Source organism: Panthera tigris, chromosome B1, assembly GCF_018350195.1.
Source record: "Panthera tigris isolate Pti1 chromosome B1, P.tigris_Pti1_mat1.1, whole genome shotgun sequence".
NCBI lineage: Eukaryota > Metazoa > Chordata > Mammalia > Carnivora > Felidae > Panthera > Panthera tigris.
In genome coordinates, this window is record NC_056663.1 from 33678242 (window position 1) to 33689609 (window position 11368).

The following is an 11368-nucleotide window of genomic DNA, read 5'->3' on the forward strand; positions in this document are numbered from 1 at the left end:
GGCAGTTTTGGCCTCAAGGGAAGTGTGTGGGCTCTATAGGCAGAATCCTGGGAAGATAGGAATTACCTTTGAATATTAAGTTCCCAACACCCGGGACCTTAATTAAGTACTTACTGAATACATTTCTATGCAGATATATGGGTAATATATTCCAGTTACACTAATTCATGGATGTGCCCATTTGTTCATTTGTTTATTATCCATTTGCTCATTTATTCAACAAATAGTTATTCAGTTTTCCTTATGCCATGCATACGCAGCATAACCAAAAATACAATAATGAAAAAAACATGCAAGTTTCTACTCAGCCCCTGAGTATTCCCTCCAGAAAATTTTTCAGAGGACTATTTCATGATGCCAGGCATGATGAAGTCAGAAGGATGGGGCCATGCTCTTGGCACACCTGAAGGTAAAGCCAGTGCCTCTGTTCTCTAGACCAGTAGAGGGCACAGTTGATTAATAGTACGTATGTTGTTGATAGCGCTGCTATTAAACATAGGGGTATATGTGCCCCTATGAATCAGCACCCCTGTATCCTTTGGATAAATAAACAATAACCAAATTCCAGAAAGAGCCCAAATGTCCATCAACTGATGAGTGGGTAAAGAAGGTATAGATAGATAGATAGATAGATACGGATATAGATATAGATACACACACACACACACACACACACACACACACACACACAATGAAAAACCTCTCCGCGATGAAAAAGAATGAAATCTTGCCATTTGCAACAACATGGATGGAACTGGAGGGTATTATGCTAAGTGAAATAAGCCAGGCAGAAAAAAGACAGATATATCTTTGTGTTCATATGTGGAATTTGAGAAACTTAACAGAAGACCATAGGGGAAGGGAAGAAAAAATAAGTTGCAAACAGAGAGGGAGACAAACCATAAGAGGCTCTTAAATACAAAGAACAAACTGAGGGTTCATGGGGGTGGGAGGTGGGGTAGGAGGGCAGGGAAATGGGTGATGGGCATTGAGGAGGGCGCTTCTTGGGATGAGCACTGGGTGTTGTATGGAGGTGATGAATCACAGGAATCTACTCCCAAAGCCAAGACTACACTGTATACACTGTATGTTAGCTAATGTAACAATAAATTATTAAAAAAAATAAAAAAATATTTAAAAAATAATAGTAAGTATACAAGTCCTCATTTTCCCTGCTTTGAGAAGTGATTAATTTCACTGAGAATGTATATAACATCTTCAGGATGTAGAGATCCCTTCTGTCACATGCATTCCAAATTCTAGTTATTTTGAATAATTGCTAATCAATTCTTTGCACAAAGAGGACCAATAGTCTCAATGCAGAAGCCACAAAGAGAGCTTCTTTTTTTTTCAATATATGAAATTTATTGTCAAACTGGTTTCCATACAACACCCAGTGCTCATCCCAAAAGGTGCCCTCCTCAATACCCATCACCCACCCTCCCCGCCCTCTCACCCCCCATCAACCCTCAGTTTGTTCTCAGTTTTTAAGAGTCTCTTATGCTTTGGCTCTCTCCCACTCTAACCTCTTTTTTTTTCCTTCCCCTACGAAGATAGCTTCTAACAACTTGGCTTATTTGTATAACAGAGTTCTTGTTGGCCATAAGCTGTATGTGAACAAAAAGAGAAGATTCTATGTAAGGGAAGAGAATGTGCCTGCTGCATGTTAGATAGACAAGGAGGCCCTGGCTTCTCTGGTCTATGCTTGTGAAACAAGTGTCATGGCAGAACTCAGCAAGCCTGACCAGGCAGGACTGAAATTTCAGACATGCAGCAGCACAGGACCTTATATTTGTAGACAGAACACGTTCATAGGGACGTGAAAAAAGCCCCATGGTATGATCGCCACCTAGAATACAGGGCATTGTTAAATCTGAATTCCAGATAAAGTGAATAATTTTTAAATACAAACATGACCCACATGATATTGGAGATGACGTATACAAAAAAAAAAAAAAGCTTTCATTGTTTATCTGACATCCAAATTTAACCGGGTGTCCTGTATTTTTATTTGCTAGAATCTGGTGATTCTATACACAGTAGTCCAGGCACTGTAAGAATGAGAGCTAGACATCTGTGACGAGGGAAAGGAGGTGAGATTCTGAAATATCAGAGGATGAAAACAGTGACTGGGAAAAGCAGATCAATGCCTTTGGAATGATTCCTCAGCCAGGAATTGTTTTTAGTGGTTTTTAATGGTTTGATCACATTCTTGCTGGCCGGTACCTGAAAGGCATCAACCAGCACCTGAGAACATCAATGCTAGTTGAATAATACTAAAAGGCAAACATGATTGAGTTACATGTATTTGTGAGATGGTCGGAAGCATTCAGTCCTCGCCCTGTCACATTCTTCATGGCTAATAACATGTTGCCTCCTACTGTCGACAACTGAAGGCAGCAAGGAGACTCTTGCAAATATACTCCACAAAACGACAAAAATAAAAATAAAATTCACCATATAAAGAAACATTAAAGCCCTCTAATCGTTTAGGCACATTTCCCTCTGGTTGTCTATGGAATTTGGTGTAATGTTTTTATTTCCTCCAAAAGGTAAGATTGATGTGTTCTGTGGGGATTTCCTTGAATCAATGAACATTTATGGAATACCTTCCATAGGACACGTTGACAGGTGAGGGTAAGGAGGAGCAGAGTCATGTTAAAGGTAGAAAAAAAACCACTTTTTTTTATTGACGTGGGCAGTTTCAACCCAGATGAGAAGATTAAACTTATTCTCACAGTCACTTGGACACACACACACACACACACACACACACACACGATAATGATAGTGAAATCAATATTAAGAGAAAATCAAGAGCCAAATGGTGTTACACTGACCATTCCTGAAGCATGACTCCAGGAAAAGGATCTATCAGTACATATACAAATATTCCATGTTTACTTTACAAGAATAGAATATGAACTGGGTGTTACAAATGGGGAGAACATGTTAAATAGGAAAAAAAAATCCATAAGAAGGGCCGAGTGGTAGAAATAAACATATTACCAAGAAAGGCTTTGAGATTACCAAAGCTGACTAAAAAGGAGGTTGTGTTGAGAAGCAGAAAGATAACAAAACAGCTTAATAAACCATTATATTAAGCAAAAGAGCCATGACAGTTAGTCAAAAGTAGAAGGTGATGAGTTATATAAGACAGTGCCATAGCATAATCATGAGCAGGGAGTTAATTGCATCCTGCTTTGCTTTGCACGTAAGTCTTCTCCAAATAGCCATATAAAATAAGCATTCCTATTATTATCTCAATTTTAAGATGAAAAAATTGAAGCTCATCAGTGTCTAACAGAGAAAATTAACAAAGTTAAGATGTGAATGTAAACAAGACTTCTGAATTCGGATCCTTTACACTTTTACTATGAATCAAGGAAACATAAGGCTTATACAATCCGTGAATCAAGTTGTGGACTAGAAAAATAATGTATTGGCAATAAATATCAAGCACATTGTATCAACTGCATCCATCCACTCAATTCTTCCAAAACTTAAGATTGATCATCTAATAGGCGTCAGTAATGATTCTAGAGTTTTTCAACAAAATAAATTGTTCAAAAGCTTAAATTTGTTTTATGAGGGATTCACTTTAAAACACTGGACGTGTATTAACTTTCCTCAAAATATTCAGTGACAAAAGGTATCTGGCGTTTTTAAGAGAATACTGGAAAGCATTTGAAGAAGGCCATACTGATGAGGAACCCAGTGCATACAGGTCCCATTTATATTTACCAGAAACATTTTGTTGAGAGAGAATAATTTCAATAAACAGGGTCTCCTATGGGTTCTGCTATTATAAACATGTTTGCTTTAGAAGAAATCATCTGTGGGGAAGCTTAACCAGTGGGGGGGATATGTACTCCCAGTGAATTGCATCTTACAATATTTCTACAAGTTATTATTTATGTCTCATTTATCTGTATTTTTCCTGTCTCCTAGCAGAAGACTCCTGAGTGCAGGTAATGAGAAAACTGTTGAATGGATCATCATGTTTTAGCTTTTAGCTTTTGACTGAGAGACTGTGTTGTTTCATTAAGTAGTAAGAATTCTACAAACTTTAATAACTTTCTCTTTAGGAAAGACAAAAATAAATTTCATGTTTAATTACAGTAATTCATCTTAACTTAATATGCATATATATATATTAATTGATTCACAATATTTTATTTTCTACTTCAGTTTTAATGTTCATGGTTTTGTTTGTACGTGTGTACATAGATATGCAGATGATCGATAAGTAGATAATAGATAGATAAAATAAACTGTATCTCATTTCTTTGGAAGTACACAGAATTAGAAATTACCATAAAAGTATTAAGGTTTACTCTCTGTGTGACCTTGGACAGTTTATTTCAACCGTCAGAACCTTAATCTGCAAAATGAGGCTCAAAATAGAACATTGGGTTATTGTGACGATTAATAAAAATAATATAGGTCAAATAACAAATGAAAATGTCTCTATATAAATATAAATATAAATATGTGTATATATTTATGTATTAGAGTTATATATCTATATGTATACCACCTGTAAATATATGCATTTTTTTTTCAAGACTCTTTGTTAAGTCAAAAGAAGTACCTGTTGTTCTGGCTCCTTGACCTCTCTTTTATGTAGTGAATGAAGTCTTCTGGGATAAACCACTTCATAGTTCTTCACTCCAGAGAGTTCTTTTATCGCGTTTACTGAGGAGGGAAAAAAAGGTAAGAACTGATTGAGTGAAGCAGAAGAAATAAACAAGCCGGTTGGTAATAATTAGCCGTATTGCATTTCGGCAATAATGCCACATACAGAGGCTTAACTGAGTTTTATGCCAGAGTGATTTAAGAGTAGAGAGACAAAATCAGAAACCCACTCTTCCTCTCAGATCTTTAGCCTAGACCTTCGCATACATCCCCACTGAAAGCTTGCAAGTGTATCTCTATTTGGTGAAAGTATTTCTTTTGGATTTTTCCATTTCTCTTTGCTACCTTGAATCTTCTGCGGAGGAACGTAGCAAGCAATACAGGCCAGCACAGGAAGGCAGAAACCAAACTAATCTTCTAAGACAATCTTCTATCAGTGTCAGCATAATTGAGTAGAAGTACTCTGAAAACTACACAGTGTTACAAAAATGAAATCAATGATGTATGCCATTTCTGATTCTAATATTTTTTCGTATTGTCCAATAGCAATATTCTACATTAACGAAGAAAACTATGATGCAGTAATAAAGCTCCAATGCCAGCTCCATAGAATGCTTGGCTTTTGCAATACAGGTAAATTTATTTTTGCATACAAAGCATGAAAAGAATAAAATTAGAGAAGCAAACAATTAGAACACTATTACTGGTCTGGAAGGGAACTTTGAGCCTGGAGCCATATGGAAAGACAATTGAACAGTTACCTCATCCAAACCTTCTATCTATATTTTGAATTCTCATCTCAGCATTGTTTCTACAAGTTATTTTTGAGATGAATTCAGTTTTCCGAAAACTAACACTGAATTTTCTATTTTCTTTTTTATTTTGCCACTTGATGGAGTCCTTCCTCCGTGTAGAATAGTGTCTAAGTAAATGTCAATAGGTCAGCTCTTTGGCTTCTGAAGGGGCTACTGGTCTACCCAGAATATAGATGCAGTAGAAACCAAAAATCAAAGTATGGGCCCAGGCTGGCAATTTACTAACACTGTGGTCTGGAAGGGCTTTAGTTCTCTGGGTAATGACTAGAGTGCTTTCTAAAGATAATCCCAACTTATTAAAGCACTCAAACCTAAATTCTATGGTAATATAAATTTATATTATTTTTTGATCTTTTAACAAATAACATTGAGTATTTTTTGTCAGTCATATTGGGTGACTTGTACGCTTATCCCAAAGATGTACCAGAGAGTATTTTTTTAAATGTTGTTTAGAAACTAAAGCAGAAGGTTTAATTTTTTTTTAATGCTTATTTATTTTTGAGACAGAGAGAGACAGAGCACGAGCGGAAGAGGAACAGAGACAGAGAGGGGGACATGGAATCCAAAGCAGGCTCCAGGCTCTGAGCTGTCAGCACAGAGCCCGACGTGGGGCTTAAACTCACAGACGGCAAGATCATGACCTGAGCCGAAGTTGGATGCTCAACTGACTGAGACACCCAGGCGACCCTAAAGCAGAAACTTTAAAAAATTCCTAGTTATGTCCATTTTCTTTTATCATTTTAGGATGGCTAAATGCACTTGACCACTTAAGAGCCATTGGCTAAATCTCATTAGGTAAAAACCAGTCCATTAAAGGGATATGCAGTAGCTTTTCTTTCAATGAGATTTACTTGAGATTTACTCTTAAAAACATTTTGAAAACATTTAAAATCATGGAATCAACCCTAGGATACTGGAACTTTGAGTTTGGTTCTAATTTTTTAATTGGTTAAAAAGAAGATTAAATGACCTTTAAGGACAGTTCATGTAGTCTATGGTTTTCTGCAAACAAATACCAAATTCTCTGTAATCTCTTTGAAGAGATGAGGATCATTTGGATAAAGTTTTAATTGGTTTTGATAAAATAAGTCTCATTACATAGACAAGACTTCAAGAACTAGATAAGATACCTCAAGACCTTCTTCTTGCTGTTGCAGAGATAATTACTGGGCATTTTTATTTCTTTTTAATTTATTTTTTTGTAAAGGAAAATAATAAGTATTTATTAAAAAATTTTAGAGAAACTTAACAGAAACCCATGGGCGAGGGGAAGGAAAAAAAAAAAAGAGGTTAGAGTGGGAGAGAGCCAAAGCATAAGAGACTGTTAAAAACTGAAAACAAACTGAGGGTTGATGGGGGGTGGGAGGGAGGGGAGGGTGGGGGATGGGTATTGAGGAGGGCACCTTTTGGGATGAGCACTGGGTGTTGTATGGAAACCAATCTGACAATAAATTTCATATATTGGAAAAAAAAATTTTATAACAGAAATTAAAAAGCCTAAAGGAACATTAAATCGATCATTTTAGCACTGAGTTAAAATTTTCCTAATTATCATAATTATGTCAAAATAATAAGATGCCAAGAGGTTCAGAAAATTACTCTTGCCACAAATTAACTGACGGTATTGACACAATTCCCTGAAGCTTCTTGCAAACCTGTAATACCAAACAGGCACACCATAAGGCAACCACATGCTGTCTTGTGGGTTATGTCCAATCAGTGCAATTAGTCCCATTAATATGGACTTCATGAAGCCATATAGTCACCAATGTGCAGCCAAAGTAACTCTTCCAACAATGCTGTTTGAAAATTGGTTTTCATCCATGATACACTATTCCAAGAGTAAATATCAGCCCAAGTTGCCCTTGGGTCATAAAATAATAACTATCCGGCTGATTCTTTTTATCAAAGCAAAAAATGATAGCACACACACATTCCCCTTTCAGAAGGGGTGAGGGAAACAGGCCATCCGGCCAATGCAAGTTTTCGTGACATATACACTCATCTCCATGCTTACTACTTAGTATCTAAATCTTAACATTTCATGAAATCGGAAACTACCAATTGACTTATATGAAGTCAAATATGTACATTAGCGGAGAAATTTACTTCCAGCTCTTTGATGGCTGCACACTTCCAAATGGCAAATAAAATCTATCAACAAAGAAACCAGAATACTTCTTTAAAAAGCCTCTGGCAACCTCTCACTATCTTCAGTGTGCAAGCAACAGATTTTCGGCTCTTCCCAAGCTCTTGCAACATAGTACATTCTCTACAGGAAACAGACGTTCTCTTAATGGCTCTTATTTTTGTGGGACCAAGAAGGCCCCTGAAAGAATGAGATTCAAATGATCACAGATTACACAAGTTAGAGATACACAGCAGACCGAAATATTGTTTGGCTCAATCATCCTTAAGGTTGATGGAAATGACGCAGCCTCCTCCCAGCTGAATAAAATCAGGCTAATTACTTGGAAGCCTGTGGAACAAACACAACTAACTGCCATCCTGGGATTACACAAATCCGAGATGTAACACAATATGTTTCTACTAATTCATTTTAGTACTCGCTTTCTCTCTCTCCCACAGAACTCACACGTTGGATTACTTCTGACCAGCAACACTAGATGGAGAAAAAACAAAACTATTATTTTAGATTGCCTGAGATAATTATTTTACTGTATATTGGCTTTAGAAAAGTGAATACTCATTGGCAAGATTAATATAACAGGCACTGGTCTGGATTGCCACATTCTGTTTTAATGTGTTTGGGGGAAATTTTGGAGTTTAGCACATTTGTATATAATATTTGGCATTTTCATTTTTGATCAAATCTGTTCCAAATCGTTTAAAGAATGTCTTTCCAAACTAAACACATGACATTAAGCCCTGGATCAGAGTTTATTCAATATTGACTTCAGATCTGGGCTACACTGCACCCCCTCAAACTCTGGTGATTTGGAGCTTAGTGTAGTAAAAGTGACGGCAAACATCGAGGAAAAATGCATCCTCATTAAATCTATCATTTTGGCTATGAAGATTAAATTATAAATGCTTTTGAGGCTCATCTAGTCATTTTATGAAGATAAGAAAGAATTGTTAATTTGAAGCAAAATAATTTTAAAAAGTACTGTACCCTCTGGATATCCTGTTGAAATATATTAAAGAACTTTCTCTTTTGTCAGTGCACGTACATCTCACCCCCAAACAACTGTTACATCCTTTTAAATATTTGGGTTTTTTCCTATGATGAAATCCTAGAAGTTATTTTTCTCAGGGGATGGTGAAGTGCGTACAAACAGCTGGCCTAATTATACTTCATTCTTTTATTTCATGTCTATGGAAACTGGGCACAAGTCGTGGTCCGAGGCACATATTTTTTCTTTGCATGGTGGGGGCAGATCAACAAAAAGGAAGAGATGAGAAAATGAGAATTGCTTTATTTTTTACATTCTGGCTGGGAAAGAAATCCATGTAGGAATAATATCAGTGGGAATAATACTCACTGCCAAGGAGACAGTCTTGAAAATAAAAAATGGAAGGTAAAGTGGGGGGGGGACTCTCTGTTCAAGATAGAAGATGAGGGGGTAACGGTCTGTCGGTCACCCTGTTCTCACAAGAGATATTGCAAACCCTCTGTCCCTACCACCAAATACTTGAAGACATCACGGTTTTAGGCATGGTTTCTAAGGAAGCTGTCCTTGGTGCCATGTTGTGAATGCAAAGACGAGAGAACAGAATCAGCTAGTATGCCCAATGTGGTGAAAAGCCTGTCATGTGGGTGGACTCCAGGATTAGCTGTTAATGGATCCTGCTTGATCTTTATGCTGTTCAATAAAGCTAGTTCCCAAGCAATTCTCAGGGTCCAACCAAGTGAGGGATCCCAAAGAATTTTTAGAGATAGCACTTTTGGAGACATGTAGGGAAAGAAGGTTTCTATTAAGGTTGACTCCCAAAGTAGAAATTGAAGTCAATAACTTAAATGCCCAGTACAGTTCTATATTTAATGATGTGAAGTAAAACTCTCACAAGCCTGGAAAAGAAATCAGAAACAGTGGGGAGGAGGTGGGGAGAATTACTTTTAGTGACCAAGTAGGGAGAGTGTGAGAGAGAAGAGAATCTTTCCCTCCCTAACACTATACTTCTTGTTGATGATCTGTTCCCATTCCTACGTCTCCACAAGCACTCTAAAACCCAAGAAAAGATTGAATGGGAAGGATTTTCATGCACCGAAGCTAATGTGTTACCCAATTAAATTTAACCAACATCTAATTGGTGAATTTCTCAGAAATAGAGGGACATGCCAGAAGTGACTTATTACGGAGAAGTAAAATTTCTCTCCTTTTGAAGTCTTACATGTTTGATAACCAGCAAAATAGAAATAAATGATCCATTTAAGCTTAACGATAACCTTGTTTTGATCAGGTAATAGCACAATGCTTTAGAAAGATCAAGCTGGTCACCTGTTTATTCTTAATTAGTCATACTTATTATCACCAGTAATGGCAGGACCAAACATCAAAACGTGCACTCAAAAGGAACAGGACGAGCCAAACTGGTCCCTATAATTACAGCAGATACTTTCTGAAAGCCTTGTGCACAGCGGTAGCTAGTCAAATCCGCTGCGTCTTTACTGCTCTGAAAATGACAAGCGGGATTTGACGAATTCCACTTTGTGACACAAAGATCATATTCTCTGCTTCAATTAAGCTGTATGAAGTTTTCCCTTTGATGGCTATGTATTCCCATATCAGACATAGGAAAATGGATTCAAGTCGTCTCCTTCCCTCTCCTTTACAGTGAGGGTTCACAGCAGTCACAGCCCCCCCCCCAAAACAGCAGACTAAAACCAGCCCAACTGGTGAGTAAAATTGGTTAAAAAAAAAAAAAAAAGCTATTGAGAGAAGGTGAAAAGCAAGCAGTTCACTGCCGTATCTAACAGAACCCGAAAAGGAATTAAACACCGACCTGGAACTGGAGAAAGGAGGAACGTGACCGTGACCGTCAGAAGAAGCCCCTGCAGCATGCTGGATGAGCCCAGGGGCAGAGTGCCTGCCCTTCTCACTCAGGGTGCACTGCTTGATCTGTCCCTGACTCCTCTCAAGTGAGACAAAATGAAACTCCCAGGTTCATTCTTGTCTCTGCTTCAGGAAGTGTTTACTAAAGGTGTTGCACAACCCTGAAGCTGTTGTCCTGCAACAATGGCCCTGCAGGAGGAAGTTCTGGCTGCCTCCTGGCTCTAAGGCTCCTTTACCATAAGCTATTGTTTCTCTTTCGTGCTTCCCCACATTCCCCACTCTGGAGTAGTACATTTCCAGTATATGACTATAGCCCACGAAGCTACCTTGGGCTAACTGGCTTGGATGGACCTTGGTAAGTGTGCACATTTATTATGTATGTTATAAATGTATGCAAATTTTTATATATGTATTTGCTATGTATTATATATGTATTGCTAAATATATGCTATGTTTACAGATGTATTTGCTATATATGTATTTGCAAATGGCATTCTTCCCGCACATACAGATGCGGTTCAGTGAAGCAATTTCTAATCCACTCCAATTACTAGATAAAATTCTCTTTTCCAGTTATCTTGTATTCTGTTCTCCCACAGTGGTGCTCTCAGGGAGCTTGAGCCATCCTGAAATAAGAATGTAGGACAATACAAGCTCAAGGTTGTTCAGATCTCCAAGGGCATCTTCAGTATCATCACTAACAACGAGGAGTGGGAAAAAGCCTTATTAGACTCAAAGGACGTAATTTCCAGAAAAAACCTTGAGGGGCTGTCATTGGTGGTAGTGAGGCTGAGCAGGCATGTCCAGATAGCACAGTGTATGACTCACTAAATAGCTCGTGGTGAGCTCCCTTACTAAGTTCCAGGTCCTTGATACTTACGATCATATTAATTCTTA

The 11368-nt window shown here is 37.7% G+C and overlaps 1 protein-coding gene across 13 annotated transcripts in view; it reads right to left on the reverse strand.

The window, feature by feature from the left end:
- Positions 1 to 10582, reverse strand: part of ADAM28 (ADAM metallopeptidase domain 28) — a 76409-nt gene extending 65827 nt beyond the window's left edge. For 8 of the 13 annotated variants that reach the window (XR_006216605.1, XR_006216604.1, XR_006216603.1 and 5 more), the window contains exons 1-2: positions 10422 to 10581; positions 4595 to 4698 (exon numbers count right to left, since the gene is read on the reverse strand). Coding sequence is in view for 10 of the 13 variants with exons in the window: in XM_042983208.1 (XP_042839142.1) it covers positions 4595 to 4698; positions 10422 to 10479 (162 nt within the window). In the remaining 3 variants the exon portion in view is untranslated. Of the gene's footprint in view, positions 1 to 4594; positions 4699 to 10421 lie in introns of all 13 variants that reach the window. The other 5 variants (XM_042983209.1, XM_042983215.1, XM_042983214.1 and 2 more) reach the window with 2 other exon arrangements.
- Between the last annotated feature and the right edge of the window lie 786 nt (positions 10583 to 11368).